The following is a 22349-nucleotide window of genomic DNA, read 5'->3' on the forward strand; positions in this document are numbered from 1 at the left end:
TCTCCTGCTGCCTGGCTTTTCATGTTATTGTTGGCACCACAGCAGCACTGTGCTAAAAGGAGAGACATGGGCATCTATATCCCATCACAGCATATTCTCTCTCAGGAATATCCTGACCTAAGCAGAGGAAGTAATTTTACCGGCAGTCTGAAATTTCCCCAGTGACATAGTCTGAGTATGTCTCTGGCTTATGTTTGCATTCCAGAATGAGGAATGTTTCTTCTAAAGGACTCATGGTAGTTGGTAGAAGCCAAAGCTATTTCAGTCTCTCCATTCCTCTTCCTTCTTAGCAGGTGGTGGGGCTGGAGAAAGCAGGGACCAGTATTTCAAAGTCAGCTTGTATTAGACAAGGAAGGAATGAAGGAAGGAAGGGAGGGAGGAAGGGAGGGAGGAAGAGAGGGAGGGATGGGAAGGAAAAGGAAGGAAAAGGATTGAGCCAGTGTAGCTGTGTTGCACACAGCAACATTGAGGATGTTATGCTGATTTACACTAGCTAAGAATCTGACATCCAACTAATTTGTGAAGGAAAATGTATGATATAATTAAAAGCTGCAGATTACTTTTCTATATCAGCTTGGTGCTTAATGTCACTCCAGTGAAGTAGAAAAGGACAGTTCCATTTTAACACTTTATGGCTTTTTCAAGGAAAGAAACCATAGAAAATAAGGAAACAAAACCCAAACAAAGCAGCTGAATTGCAGGGCTTCAATCTCTTTTAGTGATGCATTTCTGGAAAATAATTTTCTGTTTTACTGGTCATGGAAAATTACTCATATGTTTGATGATTAGTATTATGCTCTTGTTGTCTTCTCATCATTTTTTGGTTCCATATTATTTAATTTCTGTGTCATTTCTAAATGGAAGAGAATGAACTGTGGGTCTCCCACCTACATACTTAGGTCTTTTAGCAACATTTTTTAATGCCTGTTTGGTAGTCTGCTGCCAGCCTTTTAAATTTACCTACTGACAGTTGTCAGTTCCCTCTTCATTCCTGGATGCAGATACATATACAGATATAGATATATGTGTATACATTGTACGAGAAATACTTTGGCACTGGTTAAGGATTAGACCAGTAGGGTTTTTTTACAGAAGATATTCTCACCCTTCATGTAGTTCAATATGGAATATTTTCTTGTGGAAGATGGAAGTGATGGGAAGTGAGAGTTTTCTTTAAACATCTAGAATTTAGTGGAAGAACTCCAGTTCTCTATCTAGTAGCTTCAGTAGAGTGATCCAAAACCTAGAAAAACATTTTATTCTCTTAAGGCCATAGGAATTTTCTGTGGGGGCTGAGCATGTATACCTGTTGATTTTCTCACCAGCTTCCAAGACTGGATATGACTAGAAAAGCCCTTTGGGTTTCCAGAAGCCCATACAGATGAAATTTCCATTTCTTGCGGGTTATCTGACTTCGCTTCTGCCCTGCATTTCCGATAATCTGGACAGCTGTCATTAACACCCATTATTAACAGAAAGCCAGTTAGGTCATTGTCTAATATTCTATTCAATCTTGTCATACAACTTTACCAACTTTAGTGCAGTAGAATGAGTTAGGAAAATGCTATTATCTCCTACTTTATAAGTTAGGAACCAAGGTAATGAGAAGTAAAAAGTTTAAAAAAACTTCAAGATCTACAGGATGATGAGACAATGTTGAATTCCAGACACTGAAAAGACCCCTAAGATTTCTAACTGCAATGGAATAGCAGAGGCATATAATAAAATGTCTTCCCATATATCATGGGGAATCCTAAACTCTGAGTCAGTGGGGCAGTGACTGGAATAGCGAAGTCCCAAACTTGTATGCAACTGTTTTCCAGTGCCTTGTGATTGACTCTGTTGTGAAAACAAAATCTCGCATGTGGCAGTCTAATGCTCTGCTCTACTGCATGTTAGGCAGATGGAACAGGATATTGTTTTATTGTCTTTTTTATCAGAGTTAAGGTAATAACTTACCTGAAATTGCAAAGCATGTGGAGAACATTTCCTGCTCTTGTACTCATGGTTTCATCTCTTTTCTTTTTCAGTGAGTATGTTTTTGAACACTTTAACTCCCAAGTTCTACGTTGCCCTGACAGGCACATCCTCATTAATCTCGGGACTTATTTTGGTAAGTACTAGATGTATTAATATGACTTTACAGTTTGATTTAGATATCTAGAATGGTATTTTGGGCTTTATGCAAATTAATAGGTGTCTTTGTTTTTTCCTTAAACTTATACTTCTGCAGCACATAAAATTTGTCTTTATTTGTACTTCTTTTTCCGTGGGAACAAAAAGGAAAGAGAGGAGAAAATATTTCAGATCTGTGTCTTTGAAGAAAAAAAAGTCTTGAAGAACAATGTTACCCACTAACAACCCTATAGTAATTCATAACAAGTATTTGCACATTAAGTGCTTCCCTCGACAAGTACTACAGAAATGAAAAAGGCCAGTAAAAGGAAGAGGAGGAGAGGTACCAACTATTTCAGCTTAGCATGGTCCTTTCAGAAAGTTACAGCAGGACTTATTAGAGAAACACCAGTTCTGGTGCCAGGATTCCAAGGGATGATTATTTCAGTTCTTCCCTTCTTAGAATCTTTCCCAGTACATATCTGCCTATTTGCTTAAATGTCTGTAGAATATTTTTAAACCATTTAAACCCCCTTTCTCCCATATTTAATCCCTGAGGGTTTCTTTTGTGCAAATTGATGCAGTGGAGTGAATCATAATACCATTACAGTGCAAAGCAGGAGTGGAGTATTTGCACTGAATTTTATTAAATGTCTTCATAGAAACAAATGGAAATAAAAAATCTAAGAATCCACACGGTGTACATTGGCTTATACTAGGCTGTTCTTGTTTCCTCGCTGCCAAGAGTTGGCTTACTACTTACACAGATGAATAGTATAGCACGGCACAGCACAGAACAGAACAGAATAGAATGATCATCTAGTCCAGCTGCCTGACCACTTCAGGGCTGACCAAAAGTTAAAGCATGTTACTGAGGACATTCTGCAAAAGCCTCTTAGACACTGATGTGCTTGGGGCATCCACCACCTCTCTAGGAAGCCTTTTCCAGTGTTTGGCCACCCTCTCATAAAGAAATTCTTCCTGATGTCCAGTCTGATCCTGCCCTGCCACAGCTTTGAACCATTCCCACGTGACCTGTCTCTGGATACCTGGGAGAAGAAATCAGCCCCACCCTTTCCACTTCCCCTCCTCAGGGAAAGGTTGTCTTTGTTTTAGTCTTGTTTGTTCAATCGGTCTTAGGTCTTTTGTCTTATAAACAAGTTGTACACTTTTAAAATCTGCTGGATAGAAGCTGCAGACCCTCCGTCACCACACCTAACTAGGAATGAAATTGAGGGACCAATGAGACCATGTGAAAGTTACTGTAGTGATAAGTGAAGAGAGGAAAGAGGGAGACATGGCTAGGGGCTAGTTCACATCACCTCAGATCTCCTGATCTCAGAGAAACCTGAAAGCAACTAGAATCTTAACTAAACATTGTCAGTTTGGTGTGGGAAATACACACCTCTCACTTCCTGTAGCTGATGTAGACAAACAAACAGCATCTTTGACTACTTAATGCCTGTGAGACTCTCATCACTTAGATGATTTCTGCACTGTTGCTGTGCCTTGCTCTGGGTTTCCTCATAGCAGAAGGCAATTACCTAATGTCTGCACCTTGGGCATTCATCATTCTTGTATGGATTGAGCCCCAAAGCACAGGACAGTACTCCAGAGGGACCAACAGAACTTTCAGAATACTAGCAGCAGCCAGACCTGTAAGACTTGGATTCAGTTCAGCACGACTCATTCAAATGCCTGGAGGGAAAATACTGAATGCTACATTCAGTACTGTCACTCAGAAAGAAGAAAATGCTGGGCCCCACCACCAAGATGAGAAGGAATGAGAGAAATAACATGGGTTTCACAGCACAATTCCTTATTTGTTGCTAGAGAGCAAAGACAGTAGGAGGAGGTGGCGAGACAAAGACAGTTTGTGCCCTATTGAATTACCTCACAGAATCAAACAGGAATAAAACCCTGAAGAGAGACTAATTTATCTAGAGCTAAATTCTGTGTATATCATGATTGCAAATCTAGGAACATTTTTTTTATACTGTAGTCGTGAAGGCAGTTTCTGAGGACTTAGCTCAGAAGTAAATGACTTGTGAGGAAGAAATTTCTAATTTTGATGGAGAGGACAAGAAGAAAGTGGCAAGGAGTCTTAAAGACACTCATATGAAGAAGGGGTAAAAGGGTACCAATAGAAGCCTTTCAAGAAGAGATCAGACTGAGTGAGCCTTAATCAAAAGAAATCACTTGGTGTTGCATGAGAAACTCCATTATGAACAAGATGAAGGAACAGTGAGTTGATGGAGGTGTAGACACAGACCGAACAAAGACTGAAAGTCTTCTTTTGTGTATCTTCACTACTGCTATCAGTTGTTGTCTGCTTTTCACATGCCACCATCCGAAGTGTGAAAAAGATGTGTAGGCCAGGCAGGTAACATTCAGGAACCCGAGACTGTAGGGACCACTGTCATTGCTGAGAGAAATGTGTTGTTTGTAAACTTGATAATGGAAAAGGAACTAAGCAGACATCATCATGGAAAGAAGAAACTGCAAGTTGAACAGACCACACATCAGAAATGACAGCTGAATACATTCTAGTTCTGATTATGTTCTACAGCCTAGTGGTGCTTCAGATTATTTCTTAACCTTGCTGTTAACCCGTGGCCCAGTAACATCATGAATTGCCTGCATTGCCACTTGTGTCAGACTACACAGCATCCTCAGTTCTAAAGGATCCTTAGTGCTACTAATGGTATTAAGTGAAACTCTGCTATAAAATAAACATTCTCCTTCCAAATCTACATCACTGGGGTATTTTTTAGACTAAATGTACTAATATTTCTTGGAATTTTCCACCATATGGGCTGGCAGATTTTTTTCCATTATCAGTTGGCTGCAATTCCTAATCTGAAGGAGAAATCACAGCACTGCAGGTTATAAATGATGGAAAATTCCATCTCTTCTTAAGTGTGGTAACTGATGGGAAAGTGATTGCTTTTCCTAAGTCATGTTTGGGTCCTGAAACAATGACTGTAAAATTCAACCTTGGGCAATCGTATATGCTACATGACTCCTTCGCAAAACACTACACTCCCATCTTATTTTGTCTCTTACTTTGTTTTAATTCTTTAGGTAAAATTCTGGCCTTGCTGTAGGCAATGTGACTTAACTGAAGCAAGGATTTCAGACCTTTTTTCTTATAGCTCAGAACCATACAGAAAATACTTTTCTATCTCAAGCTTTCTCTGTAATTACTTGACTACAGTACATAGTTTAAAGTTAACAATTTAGCATATATTCACTTCATCCTTGCACTATTGTAGACATTAAAAATAGGAACAAGATTTAGTCCAAAGTTGCATCAGAAATACTGTATCGGAAACTTGGTTCCACCACAGTTACTTTTAATCCAGTAAAATATAGTGTTCTGTCTCCGAATACAATGAGCTGCATTGTATTCAGTGTCTGGAAGGCTGAGGTTTTCCACAGGTAGGGCAATAAAACTGTCATGAAACACAGCTGACGTCCAGTAAATGCTGTGAACTGGAACTGTGTAAATGCCACTAAGATTTCTAAATAAAGCCACATATTTAACGTACAGTTATCACCAGTGAAAGTTGGTCAGCAGTCTTGGGTGGCACTTGAACTGCAAACTGATGGAGTCTTGGTTCTAACAAAGCACAGGTGGAAGAACCTCAGACTTGAATCTCCACCAAGAAAGCCTTGTTATTCTACTTCAGAGCTTGCAACAGTAATGAGAGTCTTCTGCTAGAGAATGAGAAGCATTCTGCAATGAACAAACACCAGGTCTTTCAGATACGACAATTAGGAAGCCAGTCTACAAAGGCAGAGCATGAGTTCTGAGTCTACACTCTGCCTAGCATTGAGTATCTGGGCTGTCTGCTACTACCTGAGAATGTGTATAGTGTGTGAGAGTCCCAGCCTTTTGTAGCCAGTGGTACTACTACAGGAAGTCTGAGTGTGGACCTGAGTGACACAGAAGGACTTGTCTTATTTTCTGTAGATATTAATTGTTCTTCTTGTTTCATTACCTTTGTGTAGTCTGCTGCAGAGGGGCAGAAAGGTGACTGAGTTCTGGGTGTTGCCACAGACACTCTGAAAGTCTGACAGGTGTGCAGGAACAGCATTTGATGGCTGAAAAGCAATACATGGTAATTGTTCAAAGTTTCTGCTCTGGCAGAGAAGGCTTAGGTCAGGAAGGGCAGAATCATCATAGGGAGTTCCTAAGAAATTGGAAACCCATGCCAAGGAGCAAATGAGAGAGGAAGGATCTGTCAGAAGGCAGGCTATAACCCAGGCCACAGAGAAGGGTATCGTAACTAGCTGGGGTCTACACAGTGTTGAGAGAAGTACTATACTTAGTCAAGGCAATATATTATTTTCTTTCCCATTTTTGTATTTTTAGAGGTAGATGAAGTAAATAGCTATTTATTTTGAATAAGCTGCTCATTAGCACTGCATGTATCTTCTCCTGCTGACTCTTTGAATAAGACAAGTGGGCCAGGAGCAGAGTCTAAGAGCATGATGAATGTGTGTACTTCATCCAGAAGGAATGGGGCTGCATATCCTTCAAGACTGTCATTAAGGACACTGAGCGTGGTCAGAGATATATTGACTATTTCCTAGATCCAGGCTGGGCAGGACGGAGGACCTGCTTGAGTCAGTGGCTACCTGTAACAGCTAAATAAAGTAGACTAGGGGCTTTCTGTGTCGGAAGGCAAGTAGCATTGTGTAGTCACAGTCATATGGATAAACACTCTTGCCTCTCAAGACAGGATAATCTTTTCCATACTGTCTACTGGATATGGCCCCTGGGCTGTAATATCCCTAGAACATGTGCAGTCATTACCTGGGAGAGTTGACACAGGCCAGGCAGTGTGCAAGCAAACAAACAGCATGGATGACTTGAGCCAGCCAAACCTGTACTGTGGTCCCATTGTATTTATAAAATAGACTTAACCATGGAATCAAGTTCTGCCAGCATTATGCTGTTCCTCCAGAGAGTAAGTTTCATTTAAATCCATTAGATCAGTTGTTACCACCACTGCTGTTAGAAGAGTACCCCGAATCTTACTCCTCTGAGACCTGGAAGACTCATTACGAGCCTGAAAGAGAAATCTGAGCTGTGGAAGTTGCCAGCAAACAAAATCCTTTACTGCTTCTGTTGAAGACTCCATACACACACATACACTAGGAGAGGATGACAGAGAGAGTTCTCTCTAAGAGAGGATGCCTGTCTCAGATATGATAAACAGAAAAGCATAATTCAAATTACAGATAGAATCACGCATTGGTTCAGTGAGAACCACCATCAAAAACATCCCTTGTGAACTGATGCATTTATGATGGAGTATCTGTTCTGAAAAACCAGGCAGGAAGATCAGATAACCAAGTGATGCAGAATAGATTTGTTGCTAGAGAGATAGATAACATTATCTGGGATTGTTTGTATGTGAGAGCAGAGATAAGAAAGAGGACAACTGTAATGTTTTCATTGCACAGGGGAAGAGAAGCACCTGCACAGAGAAGCAAAAGCAAAAAAAAAGTCCAAAGCAAGTTTTTGAAATGCATTAAAAAGACAACATTTCCAAAATCAAATACTCTTACATTAAGCAATACCTATACCAGATTAAAAATCAAATATTCTAATTTGCATTTCTAAATACACAAAGCTGGAAATTTTCAGAACAGGGTTTTAACTTGGCCTTTGTGAACATAATGGTCCCAAAAATCCCTCGAGGGTTTGGAGATGTTTGACCCTGTTTCAGTTTGAGAGCACAGGCACCAACTAGAAAGAGCCCCAAGAAGTTTGCCGCTGCTGTGAAGGGGAGGAGATCTCTGAAGTTGAGCTCCCCTCTTACTGTATGTATATGACAGAAATGAGGTTGCCTTTTCTTTCAGAAGTGGTGCAGAAAGGATCTTTCTGATTAATTTGCTCTCTAACTCAGATACCTGTCAATGGGTAATTAATCCTTATATTCAGCTATTATTCTGCCAGATGATCTCTCATCTGCTGAATTGTCAAGATGGTTGACTTCATGTTGCTTTCAAATTGGATGATGCAGTTAAAAGTCAAATTTGATTTATAGGTTTCAAACCAGCTGACACTGTCTGAGAAAGGTGCAAAAATTCTGCAAAGAGAATTTATTGTTTTAAGTACCAGAATACAAATTACCTCCTCATACACGCTGAACAAATCACTCCAAGCAAAGGCTTATGATGATTTATGGCTTTAATTTCTAAGAGACTGTATGCATTGAGATCTGTCTGATATTTCCTGGCACTGGATTCACTCAACAGAGCAAATATTTTTCAAAGCTGCCTTAAACAATTTATGAGCTTTAATGCAATTTTTTAAAGTAATTAATGTCTTTTTAAGTCTGGGGAGGAAGACTTAGAGCTGTGTCACATATTTTAGCAAGTTCCTGTCACTCAGCTGAACTGTAACAGTGACCACGTATATATATATATAGATAGATAGATATAGATAGATAGATATAAATATATATATATAGTTCTTTGTGACTGTCCCCTCAGTTTCACTGAAATTCAGTGTGATGGCTTTCCACCTGGTATACATATACATTGTGCAGGGTGAGTGGGCTCAAGCATGCTTTTGTACTACTCACTCCCCCTCTGAGTTTTACTGACTTTCCATCTAAAAGCTGATCATGATTGAAATAATGAGCAGGAATTTATTAGCACATTTTGGAAAACCGTTTTTTTCCCCTTTCTCTCAGAGAAAGTATGAAGCTTGTTAGATGTAGTCTAAAAAATATTGTGGGAGGGAGAGTGTGGAGCCCAGCTTGAATCTCTCTACAGCAGGTAGACCTCTAAGAGGCCTTCCAGAGCCTTCTGGCTCCTGTCTGGTGCTCCAGAACCTGCCCTACAGCATGCTGATGGTGTTGAAGATGTGAAAGCAATCCTTTTGCTTGTTGCTGATTGTAGTAAGAATCAATAAAGAAACTTTTTTTGGAAGAGATTTTGTCAATGCTTTCAGCACTGGAGACATCGGAGACAAATGGAGACCTCGAGTAATATAGAAAGGTCAGAGATTGCTCATTCACAATTTCTAGTGCAATCAATATACAAAGTACCTCCAAATTTCTCAAAACTCCATAGATTTGCTTTTTTTTTTTCAATTGGTATGTAGATGTTTGGGTGATGATTCAGGTACAATTTTCCTATTCATTAGAAGTGTGTGTTCCTATATAATTTTTACAGTCGCAACCTTTTCTATATTTGTATGAAATAGTCTTCATTTCCAGGTTTATGTGGTTTCCTGAAATATGTGTATTCTTACTGAATAATATCACTTTTTTGGTGAAAATAGCACAGATATATATTTATGTGTATAATTGCAATTATAAGGAGTTCTTTTAGGCTGTGAAATGATTTTCCAAGTAAAGCTCTATAACTAATTCTGTTTTCTGATTTGCTAGCCGAACCAAAAGCCTGAAAATAAAATGAATTCTGGATCAGCCTAAGTCAGCCAAACAAAACACAGTTCAGCTGGGGGGGAGGGGGGGAAATCCTAAAAGTATTCAGCTTCCTGGAGTTCGTTTGTAATTTGTAACATTTTTTTTATTAAACTCAGTGAATTCCTTTGGAAGCATTTACTGGGGAAACAAGCAAACCTTCTTTTCCTCACGTTCCCTGGACTGCAGAGGGAGCTGGGGAATGACGAGGCGGGTTCACTCCTGACTGCACCATGGCATCGGCGTGGCTGATGTCGAGCAGCATGGAGTTTGGGGTTTTTTCTTTTTTTTTTTTTTTTTCCCAGAAGTCAGTTTAAAGGAAGGGTCCTAACGATTTTAAACGCCTTTAAAAAAGAAATAACCTGACGTAAGGTTCTTTGAGGTTAAAAAAAAAAAATGCACTGACAAGATGACAAGATTTGAGACTCCCCACCTAAACGTGGATCACACTGAACCTCCCGGTTAACCTCGGTACCCTCGGGCAGGGGTGACGCGGGCAGGTGCCTCCCTCGGGATGTGCGAGGAGGGGCGCGCGGTGGCTGGAGCTGCCGCTTCCCTTCTCGGGCTGAGGCGGGAGCGGGATGCAGGGCGAGGGAGCGGGGTGGGGAACGGGGGGCTGAGGGAGGAGCGGGCGGAGGGGCGGGCGGAGGGCGGCGCGTGTGACGGTGTCTCCGTTGCAGATCTTCGAGTGGTGGTACTTCCGCAAGTACGGCACGTCCTTCATCGAGCAGGTCTCGGTGAGCCACCTGCGCCCCCTGCTGGGCGGGGTGGACAACAGCGCGCCCAGCGCCGCCAGCGCCGCCGGCGGGGACGCGGACGCGAACCGGCAGAGCGTCTCCGGTGAGCGGGACACGAACGGCTTCCTTTACACTTGTGCTGTTGTCAAACAAAAGGCAAAGCTGCTTCATTAATCGCAAGTTGCATCTTTCCAAGTTCGTGCAGTGCGTATTGCTCGGGCTGCGTGGCTGATGCATTTATTTCCGCCCTTGTTCTGAAAGCCCTGCTAAATTCCACGTGCCCTTTCTGCAGCACCGTTTATCCAGCGGAGGGCCACAAAGATGATTAAGGGAATGGAGCATCTCTTAGCGAGGAAAGGCTGAGGGCGTTGGGCTTGTTCAGCCTCAAGAAGAGACGAGTGAGAAAGGACGTCATCAATATCTATGTGTCTGAAGGGAGGGTGACAGAAGGATGGAGCCAGGCTTTTGTCTCTCGGTGGTGCCAAGCAATAGGACAAGAGGCAATGGGCAGAAACTGATGAATAGAAAGTTCCACTTGAATAGGAGGAGAAAGTTTACTGTGCAGGTGACCACACAGTGGAACAGATTGCCCAGGGAGGTTGTGGAATCTCCTCACTGGAGATATTCAAGAACTGTCTGGATGTAATCCTGTGCCATGTGCTCTAGGATGACCCTACTTGAGCAGGGAGGTTGAACCAGGTTACCCGCTGGGGTCCGTTCCAATCTGATCGATTCTGTGATTCTAGAGGCACATAGTATTTGTATTGAAATAGTTTTGAGTAATAACAAAGTTGTAAAAAAAAAATTATAATCAGGCAGAGATGTTAGAATGCCCATCTGGTTTTGCATTACTTTGTTTTTTAAATAATGTAAGCAGTATGTAAACAACAATTGGATTTCACTTCAGTAATAGGAAGCATAGTGACTTTCAATAGCTTGAGGGCTTGTTGTGTTCCTGACTCTGCTACCAATTTGATTTGTGAATTTAGGCAAGTCCTGACATAGTCAGGTTTTAAAAAAAGGCCTCCAGTTTAGGAGGCATCATTTCAGGCATGTGGGGCTCAATTTTTATGATCTTCCAGGCATTCAGAGCTCCTACAACTTTCAGTGCAAGGAGTGAAGGTGTCTGACCTTAAGCCATTCAGGCCTGAGGCACTTCGAGTTGGGTGCCAAGTTGCCTGGGGGATGCTTTCTCTGAGAGACAGGCCATCCTGCCTAAAACAAATCAGTCCCCCAAGCACTGATCTTTATGGACTGAAGGAGTCTCAGGGGAACTTGTCTCACTACTTAGGTGACTCAGCTACCTGGGGAGAATGAATTGAAAAATTAGCCCATGAGTGATGAAGATGCTGAAATGCTATTGCTTCTGCCTTGAGTTGGAGATACTCACTGTTAAAGTTAGGGCAGGAGCATCTTGGCTTGTGTTCCTCCTCTGTAAAACAAAGCTTACCTTTTTCAGCCCTAGCTTGGTATACAGGCCATAATCTTAATATTGGAAATTAATTCAGCTTTCATTAGGGATGTGCCCCTAGAATCAATTGCAATTTTATTAAATCCATTTCCTCTGCAGGCTTTTAGGACAGAATTAGTCAGTGAAGAAAAATGAATGAAAAGAAAAAAAGCAGTTATGTAGAAAACATTGTTCAGCAGCTGAGATGCCTATGTCTGTACCTAACAAATTTTATTTCTGCTCTTCAGTGTGCGTGACAACAAACAAACAAAAATTAGCTTTGAACTCACATGTTAAATAAAATTGGTGGCCTCAAAAAACCTTGTTCTCTACAGGGTACTTCTCCTTAGGGAATCCTCCATATATCACAGCAAATTCAGCTGTTGTCATTCCCATCTGAGGAGAGGCTGTGAATAGCAGCACTGCATGGTCCAGGATATTAGATTTGGGTGAACTGGCAGAAAGCAATAGGATGGCTTGGAAACACCTGTGTGCACTCATCAGTGTGCTCAGTCACACTTCAGCAGCTCTGAAATAACTCCCATAATTTTAAAGCAGAAGGCACAGTATTTTGACTAAGGAGGTTCACCCAAGCATCTTGGCTTTTCTGATATAAAGAAATAGTCAAGGAGTGCATTTGCTTTCAGTGCATTGGCACTGAGCTGGGACTCTTAGTCTCTGGAAAGTATATCTACGGATAGCCTGTTATTCATACCTTAAGAAAGATATCAGTGCTAAAAACATGATCATGGTACAAGTATCTGAAAGGTTAAAATAACATAGTGATATTATTAGTTTGTAAGGTAATGGAAAAGGCAACCTTTTCAGTTTAACGTGCATCAAGACTGGGATATTTCTTTCACTATCCAACAAGGTCAAGATGGCTTTTTCTTTTGGCTCACCATGTTTTCCTATGTAGATGTTTGACTGTGGTAGAAAGTTGCAGTTAATACCTTTGTTCTTTAGAAAGATCAGACGAATGTTGTACTGGCCGGCATGTTAGCCGATACCAAGATGAAAGAAACAAGAGCACACCATGTTTAACTAGCCAGGCAGATGCCAAACCACCCCCAAGATGTGGAGGTGGTAATAAAAGCCCTTCTTCACCTCCCCTTTTTGTTGCCCAGTTCAACCTTTCCCCTGCTAGAGTGCCAAAATACCGCATACTTTGGATAAAGCATAGCCACTTGAATTTAAGTAAGATGAAAGAAATGATGTCACTGCAATCAAATAGTTGTCACCTAATCTTGTTGGTTGCAAACAAAATAAGTCAAGCCATTGAATTATACCTCTGGAACTGAGAAGTCTCATGTTGATTTAATATTTACAATGATTTGAAAGTCATATGATGTAAAAACTGTCGAGCTGAAGCTTGTCAAGCAGCCATACCCTCTGGCTGCACAGCAGAGCAGCTGAATGTCGATCAAGCACTTCTGCTGAGTAAACCAGTGGAACTTTCTAATATTAGCTGCTTGCTGAAGTGGGTAGTGTAAAGATAGAGGTGTATAACGAATGCAGTTACTCTTGCCCGAAGTCTGCCTATTCCTGTGGTCTGTTTTATACACTTTATGGGTGCTGTAGGCAGCAAACTGAGGGCCCACCTCCTATGCCACTTGACTAGTTTTTGTGTAGCTGAAGGTGTCCTTATGTTGCTGCAAATAATTTATGTAATATGCTTTCTGTCCATGCCACTGTAGCCTCATACGCAGAAGTGGGAGCTATGTCCATGAGAAAAGAGAAGGACTTGGCTTGCCGTTCAGTATTTCTGTCTCATTCTTTAATGGAACAGGCATAAAGAGAACAGGCATATACTTACCATAAAGATAGCCTTCTAAGTCTACCAGAAAACTAATGTTGTGATCCCTTTAGAAATGATACCACAAAATTTCATGGGGAAAAATGTGCTGATTGACTTTTGTTAGTGGAAAGCAGCTGGTGAAATGCTGGAGGGCCAGTGCTACTGATGAGATTTTGCAGAGCACCATGTGAGGTGTCATCCAGTAGCAAATCTGTGGTAGAATGGTATGCTGCCTCTCAGTGAGTCCTTATACAAGTACTATGTTTAATTCTGGTCTCACCTTCACTGGAGTCAATGAATTGTCTTTGTTGAAATTAAGAGAATAAATCTGGTGTTAAATTAAAGGAAAAGCCAGACTCGAGACCTCACCATTTCAAAAGCTATAGATATTGATTATATTTTTTTAGTTCTGCTTTAAATTACATTCTTGTGGATTTTCAGTTCTATTACTTCTTGTAGTGCGAAGAATTCACAATTTTTCCCCCTGAGGGAAATTTATAAAATGCTCTTAATGTTCCCAAACCTTTGCAATGCAGTGAACTTTTCTCTGCCAGTCAGCTTCAGCATCTGCTTATAACTTAAGTAAGAACAGCAGATGTTTCCATGGATTTTTACTTCACGAGCTGTGAGGAGGAATTAAATTTGGCAACTGTAGCTGAGATCCTCAGTGATTTACAACGTTAACTGGACAGTGATGTTTTCCTGAAGAAATAACAAGTCTGTAGGGACTGAGTTAATTGCTATTTTTCAGTGTAATAACTCAGTTCTGCATTATGGTAAATGTGAGTCCTGGCACTAATCAATATTATCTTTTCATCTGACATTTGGGGCTTTGTTAGTGGTTATTTGTCTGGAATGATTGCATTTGTTGACACTAATTTATAATTAAATTATTATTTAAGAAAGGGAGAACAGTCTGGTTGCCTGAATCTCAATGCTCTTGTTGATTTTTTTCAATTTTCACCTAGAAAAAATGAATCATTTGATAGGACTCATTATATGTTAACTGATGTTTTTGATAAACATCAAGTACCATTGTAATTTGGGAGAGGTTCATTACTATGTGTTTCGATTTCTTACAGAATGCAAAGTCTGGCGAAATCCTTTAAATCTGTTCAGAGGAGCTGAATATAATCGGTAAGTGCTACGATGTTACAGTTTTCAGGCACAGTACTGGGTTAAGGAGCTTAACTGTACTTTTCCATTAATGTAACTCAGAGATGGAAAAACAAAACCAACTGTGGATACATGCACCCATGCCAGATTTTTCTGTAATTCGTAAAATGTTTCTGAATGAAAAGGAATTTAAATTCATGCTGATGCACTTGTTATTTCTGCAGTTTTTTGTGACCTTATAAAAAAAACATGGAAAATCATAAGTGTGGTGTAGTTGGTACTGTTAATACAGCAATCCTGTTCAAATCAGTTATAGCAAACAACCTAATTGATTAGGTGTAGGTTTCATGTAGTCCTGATGTTTGAATATATGTGTTACCAATTTCCAGTGTGTACTTTTCAACATCCTCATTAGCTTGGGTTTGACTACTGTTGCTCCATCCTAATACAGTGAAATGCAAAGTGTATTGGTTAAGAGATTGGCCAAGTGAACTTAGTTGGCTTTGCCCATCTCTAAGATCTAGGATTCTTGTCTAGATTTGTTTTGCCAAGTGTGACCTCACTAATCAAAATATCTCTTTGGCATGTTTGCAGGTATACATGGGTAACAGGGAGAGAACCTTTGACTTACTACGATATGAATCTTTCAGCACAGGACCATCAGACATTCTTTACATGTGACACAGATCATTTACGGCCTGCAGATGCTAGTAAGAGACCTTGTGAACAACTGTTTTGGCTAATAGCTTAATGATTGCTTTAAACTGATGCAAGAGAAACGCAGTCAGACATCCGTTCTTTTGGCTAGATAAGGAAAGGCAAAAGCTTGATCATGCCTGGAAAGCCATTGCTGTTGAATTTATAGAATTCTAGACATGAACAAGTGTCTATATATATAAACTATCTAGTTTATGTTGCTTTGTTCTGCTATCTTGCTGGAGTCATTCAAGGTACCATTTGCAAGTGTAAAGGATTGGGTTTTTTCTCCTGTTTCTTGCAGTGGCTTCCAACATGTATAGCTTAATTTGCCTTCAACTGCAGTGTAGTACATTGAGTTACATTATCCAGGTCTCATTTAGTCTATGCTGATAGAAGAGAGAGAGCTGATGTAAAACTTGAGTGTTTCATCCCCTGATGTAGTTAGAAGCTCTGTAAAAAATGAGAACAGCAATTTACAGCTGAATTTGTATAAGCAGCTTTAGTTGTATTAAGCCTTTACTGTTTAGTCCACACGCAGACTTTGGTTCTACTAAAAATATACAACAATGATTTCAATTGTCAGAATTTGCCTCTGAACAGATAAATTCTCTTTGTCTCTTAGGAAGGGAGGACACTGATACTTGGGTGCTCCATTCTGAAGGCATAATTACAAGGGAGAACATACTGTGCTTTTTTTGACATATGATAAACATGAATCCTGTTTTCTGAACTCAGTGGTCTAATTGTGAGGTCATTTTATTAGCCTGGATGTTGTTTCCATTTAACATTCATCTAAAGCAACAACACAGTAAGAATCCCAACTATCCCTGTGGAATCTTCTACACCAATAGGAAATAGCTGCTTGTCACCTCTATACATGGCAGTGCAGATAGCATGATGTCTCAGCCAGATTTTCTCCTGAAAAAGTTTAATTAAATAAAAAGAAGAAAAAAGCTGAGTATGTGGGACAAAAACTCATATTCATTATGTATCTTTTTGAATGATCACTGAGCTATATGAAATGCTCTGCGATGAGTTGGACTGTTGTTACAAGGCAGTAGATTACAGTGTTAGTGCTGTAATGACTGATATGCCCCTCTTCTCTTTTGTTTATTGAATAGTAATGCAAAAAGCCTGGAGAGAGAGAAACCCTCAAGCCCGAATTTCTGCAGCACATGAAGCTTTGGAATTGAATGAGTGAGTGACAACAACATTAACATTTATTTCCCGTCTTTTAGAAAATCCATTTGATGATAGTTTAAGGCAGGAGAGTTGCTACAGCAGTTTTTAACTGTGAATACAGGCCTGTCACAGGAAGGCCTACAATAGAAGGAAAAAAGCACAGCTGCATTCTGTCCTAGGTACCCAGAAGATCCTTAGGGCAGTAATGACAATGGAAGTCTTCCTGTTGATATCAATGGGCTTTGGAACAGCATAAAAAAATTTTAATTGAGTTGCCTCCTGATGAGCATATGAAATATGTGTTTATGAGATGAAGAGTTCCCTTTTGAGTTTCTCAGTCATCATGAACGGAAGCAAGAAAGAAAGGACTCATAAACACCTTCTGAAATACACATTTCATAGTATGAGAGAATATGATCTAATTTTCTGGAACTTTTGGTCTTTGAGTCTGTTACTAATTTCCTCAATGAGAAGTGTAGTATTTTGAGATCCCACAATAAACACAAAAACAGTGCAGGAATGCTTTACTGGTATGGCAAACTGTATAAATGTTGCTAAAGTGCATAAAGTGGAGAGAGTCCCTTAGGTTGCCGACAGAGATTACTGTATTCTAGAATTCCATAAACTGGTGCTTTACAGATTGTCCTTCATGTATTTCATCAGAAGAAGAGAAAGAATTGTTTGTTCTTGTATAGTGATTTAACTGAGAGAATGTAGCATAAAAGGCAGAAATGAGCTCTAAGACTATCCTGTTCTACTCAGATATCATAGAATTAGAGAATGGTTGAGGTTGCCAGGGATCTCTGGATGTCATTATTGAACCCCTCCATTCAAACAGGGCCACCTACGGCACATTGCACAAAACCATGTCCAACAGGCTTTTGAATATCTCCAAGGAGGGAGACTTCACAACTTCCTTGGACAACTTGTGCCAGTGTCGGTCACATTTTAAGTAAAAGAAGTGTTTCTGATGTTCAGGGGAACCTTCTGTGTCTCATTTTGTGTCCACTGCCTCTGGTCCTGTCACCAGATACAACTAAAAAGAGCCTGGCTCTGTCCTCTTTGCCCCCTCACTTCACGTATTTACAAAGATTGACAAATTCCCCCCAAATGTCTTCTCTTCTCCAGACTGAACAGTCCCAACTCTCCGAGCCTTTTCTCATATGTGAGATGCCCTAGTCCCTAATCATCTTCATGGCCCTTCATTGGACTCTCTGTAGTATGTCCATGTCCTTCTTGTACTGGGGAGCCTAGAACTGGACACAGCACATCCATGTGTGACCTTACCAGGCTGAGTAAAGGATAAGGATCACTTCCCTTGACCTGCTGGAAAAACTCCTCCTAGTGCAGCTCTGCTGCAAGGGCACATTTCTGTTTTGTTTTTTTGCTTGGGTTGGGTTGAGTTTTTGTTGTTGTTGTTTTTTAATCTCTACAATTACATTTATAATCTGTTCTTTGCATATGGCAAATGTTATAGGTCTGTTGATTCTTTTCAAACCATTACAGTAATTGAGACAGTTTGTGTTAAAACAATAGTGCATAAAACTAGTCTTGTTTTCCAGAAGGAGTTTTAGGGATGTAGGCTTAGTGAGACAGTACTTTACTTTCTGGGACAGTTGTCAGTAGGTTTACTCAAGGGCTGAGTGATATAGTACCTAAAAATGAGAGTCACGATCTGGTCGACAGAATATTTATTCATCAAAATAGTTCATCAGAAAAGTACATGGACAAAATCTCCTTACTTCCATACTTAACACATCCTTGCCAGTCTGCATGTCTTCACATAGCTTTTACATCATGCACCCTTCTCATGGTTTTTCCTCTGATATTTTTGCAGGTGTGCTACTGCCTATATTCTCTTAGCTGAAGAGGAAGCAACAACAATTGTAGAAGCAGAGAAGCTGTTCAAGCAAGCTCTGAAAGCTGGAGAGGGCTGTTACAGGCGCAGTCAGCAGTTACAGCACCATGGTGCCCAGTATGAAGCCCAACACAGTAAGTTTCTTATGAGGGAATAGCCATTTCTAAGGGAGAGAAGTTCCAGGGAGTTGTTTGGGTTTTTTAGGTGGGGTTTTTTTTTTGTGTTCTTTCCCCTCTAAGAACTGTGCAATTAGTATTTGACATTAGCTGGAATATGGCCCTAGAGCCAGACTATTCTGTTTCAGTGTTTTCACTTGATTCTGTTGCTGAGCTATCAGTGCTCAGATTCCAGATATGCCTTTTCTTTGTCATGGCAGAAAATATTGTAGCATGAACTTAACAGAAAAGAAAAGGTATTAGAGCCAAAAGAGATCTGATATTTAGAAAATACTGGACTCAGTTTAAGTTGGACTGAGGTGCCTTTAGCCATTTTGAAAACATGGGTTCATGTTGTGAAAAAGTACTAAAGAATGATGGAAATAGGAGCAAAGTGATGCTTTGCCAGCTTTTTTCTGTCAGCTCTGAGGATAAATGGGTACACTGCGTTGTTCTGTGTAAAAGTTAATGAGACCCATTAAGGAGTGTGACATTTGAAAAGTTAGTTGCATATATTAAGAAAGGTCACAGAAACATAGAAATTAACAACTGGAATATTACAGTGATGTAATTGAAAGTCTAGATTTTTAGTATGTTTTAAAAATTTTGAATAAGCAGATTTAGCTGTTTTGATATTTATTAGCTACTCCTTGAATCCAAGAAAATACGTGGGGGTTCACTTACAGTAAATTACCAAAGAGATAATAAAACCAACAGTCTAGTGGCTACCCTAAGCAAAAATAACACCAATTAATTACATAAATACAAACACTAACATACTTTGGGCATCTTCAGGTTTCTCAGGACCTGAATTCACAGCTTCTGGCTATCTCACATAATTTGGAGATTGCTGATAAAAATTGTACACAGTAAAACTATCTGTGATCTCTGGTTTCAAAAGTGTATGCAAGTCTGTACCTGAAACCCTGAGGTTTTATAAAGCTTGGGGGTAGTATTTCAAATATTTGTTGGTTGTAAAATGATATTTAGGATGATTTGTTTATTTTTGATGAAAGTAAAAATACAGAGCAGCTGAGCCCTTGAAGCAGTTTTTGTGCTCTAGCAAGCTTATGGTTTTCTGTGAAACCTTAATTTGTGCACTCAATTCATCTTTAGTGCAGAAAATTACTATGAAAAGTACACAATAAGTAATTAGTAAACACTGTCATGATGCTTATGTTCAAGTTAACCTGGTTAAGTTTGTGCAGGCAGTTACAAGTACGGTATTTCTGTAACCAGTGTGTGCTAGATGACTACTCTCCTGGTCAAATTTGACACCCGAATCCTTCAGTATTTCAGCTGAGGAAGTAACCAGTTGAATCACAAAATTAAGTGCATTGCCACAGAGCAGGGGGGCTGAAAAGTGACTCCCAACTCTGACTGTATTCAAGAGGGGCTTTGGGAGGGCCTAGGTGATACCACTTCTCTATACCACCCAGTCTCCCCTTGAAAATGTCAGTGTGCACCCGCAGAAATAAGAAAAATTCCAGCCTCAGATGGTGCCTTGGACAAAGGGGCTTCACGCAGGAGTCTCTTGATTATATGCTGGACTTCTGCATGGTTTACAAGGGTGGAGAGGAAGGACTGTGGACCGATGTGTTGCTGTTCCATGATTCTTAGAGGTCAGTTGTTCCATTTCTGGTCTTTGAAGTAAATTTTCAGATGAAAAGTGGGCATTTCATATTTTACAGGTGAAACACACTGTAATTTCTTGAACAACAGCATATTTGTTGTTCTAGCACATTGCTCTGCATTTCTGTTTATTCATGTGTTCCATCTCCTTCATATGGTATTTTGTGTTAGACAGTAAATTTTAAGAGTAAATGGCTTTGAGTACCCCACTTGGCTTCTTTCAAGAGGTGCTTGTTTATAGAAAACATGGGCAATCTTCTTTTTAAGATTGCTCATGTTAGGCACCCCAAATTGTTAGTCACATAAGAGAATTTTGTCCTGGAAGATTATCTTGATTTCATAGCAAGTAAATGCCTTTGGACCATTCCTTCTGAAAAGTCTGAAAAAAGCTTAACCTCATGTGTACCTCATGTACACTATATAAGCATGTTGAAACAGATGTAACTAATAGATTGTGTATTAAATATATAGGAATCCATACAGAGATAAGGAATCAGGTAATATAAAATACAGCTAAAGAAATTCTTCCCTCCTTTATTTATGTTTTTCCTCCAAAGTGAGACCTTTCAACCTGCTGCTTAATCTATCTGAAAATTTTAATTACAGCTTTAAAACAATTTGTAGGTCTTTGGAATGTTTTCAGCACACATGTTGTTCTTATTATGAAAGGCTTGAAAATGTTAGGAACAGGCTAAAATCAGAGCACATACTATACCGAAAGATAATTTGTAGCAGGTGTCTTATATTTTCATGATATGGTAATTTTTTAGATGATTAGCTTCCCACTTATTTCCTGTTGGCCCAGAAGTATTTTAAGAGTTCGCATTGGAAGTATAGGGAAGTGAATGAGAAAGGAAAGGAATAAGAATTCTTGAAGAGAATAATTATTGTCGCTGCTCAGTTTCTGTCATCTTTAGTGTTAGAGTGTCTTCTAGCACACAGGACTGTTATATCTGAAACATGTTTATTTGCCATCTGTAATCAGTGGTGTGGGGAATTTGAAGATGATAATTAGGTAACGAGTAAAGGCTGTAAACAGAAAGTTCAACATGTACTACTTTTCTTCTAATCATTAAGAAAAAGACTGTTAGAATATGAGGATTTGCTTTGCTACTTCTCCTTATTAACAAGTATGTTTGTAAAAACTTTAAAAAAAGACAGGATGTAACATGCATTTTCATCAATGCCCATGTCTTTACCATGTGTGTGAATTGGTAAGTGTGACCACAGAGTTTTGTGCCAGTGTTAACCTCATAGGAGTTCTCCTTGCCTCACTTGAGAACTTGATGGTCTGTACCCTATAGTGCTTTCTGTACCTTCAGATCTGCTTATGTTTCACAGGTGTAAGGCCAACCCAAGAGTTCTTATTTATCACACTGTATATCTGGAATCATTCCACTGATTTCAGTGCTGTTATGCCACATCTAAATCATCAGAATTTGGTAATTTTTTATTAAAATTCTCATTAAAATATTGATGGTAGTGAATAAGAAAAAAATGGCAAGAAAACTGTGTTTTGTGTTGGAATAGTAAATGAACCTTTGTTTTATCTTAATGCTGTTTCTTTTTCTTTTTATACAGGAAGGGACACCAATGTGTTAGTATATATTAAAAGGAGGCTGGCAATGTGTGCAAGGAAGCTGGGAAGGACCAGGGAAGCAGTGAAAATGATGAGAGATGTGAGTTTGGATTTCTTTCACATGTGATATTTAGATAATAGTAGCATAGAAATGATCCACATTTTCTTACAAGTTAGGAGCCGTTCCTGCTGCATTCAGCACTGCTGATAGTTGGTCTGTACGTGTAATTTACATAAAGATTAATTTAAGAGATCATTTATTTATAATGAAAGCAACCTAAAATACCAGATGGATGGTTACCTATGCACACTGAATTTCCCATCCTGGTACATGTGCAGTGGAGGGCAGTATTTAATTATTTGATCATGAAGTTTTTTTCTGAAGCATGTGGCGAATGCTTCTTATTTAATAAGCACATCTTAAGTATTCTGTTTTCTCCTTGCAAAGCTGCAGTTTGGCTCTGTGCATTGTTTGTGTCACACTTTTCAGACATGAGGACAGTGTTATTTATTCATGCAAAACCTATCACTGAAAGTAATTAATCTATAATGAACTGAACTCACTTAGAGATAGGGG

At 39.6% G+C, this 22349-nt stretch overlaps 1 protein-coding gene across 2 annotated transcripts in view; it reads left to right on the forward strand.

Annotated features, from left to right (window-relative positions):
- The window catches only part of ST7 (suppression of tumorigenicity 7), a 144000-nt gene that overhangs the window by 77252 nt on the left and 44399 nt on the right, over positions 1 to 22349 (forward strand). For both annotated transcript variants that reach the window (XM_051795507.1, XM_051795508.1), the window contains exons 2-8: positions 2031 to 2113; positions 10247 to 10406; positions 14634 to 14688; positions 15262 to 15377; positions 16488 to 16563; positions 18386 to 18540; positions 21775 to 21872. In XM_051795507.1, the coding sequence (XP_051651467.1) occupies positions 2031 to 2113; positions 10247 to 10406; positions 14634 to 14688; positions 15262 to 15377; positions 16488 to 16563; positions 18386 to 18540; positions 21775 to 21872 (743 nt within the window). The remainder of the gene's footprint in view (positions 1 to 2030; positions 2114 to 10246; positions 10407 to 14633; positions 14689 to 15261; positions 15378 to 16487; positions 16564 to 18385; positions 18541 to 21774; positions 21873 to 22349) is intronic.

The sequence above is a fragment of the Manacus candei genome, unplaced genomic scaffold (assembly GCF_025592945.1).
Source record: "Manacus candei isolate 608988 ecotype Guabito, Panama unplaced genomic scaffold, ASM2559294v1 h1tg000043l, whole genome shotgun sequence".
NCBI lineage: Eukaryota > Metazoa > Chordata > Aves > Passeriformes > Pipridae > Manacus > Manacus candei.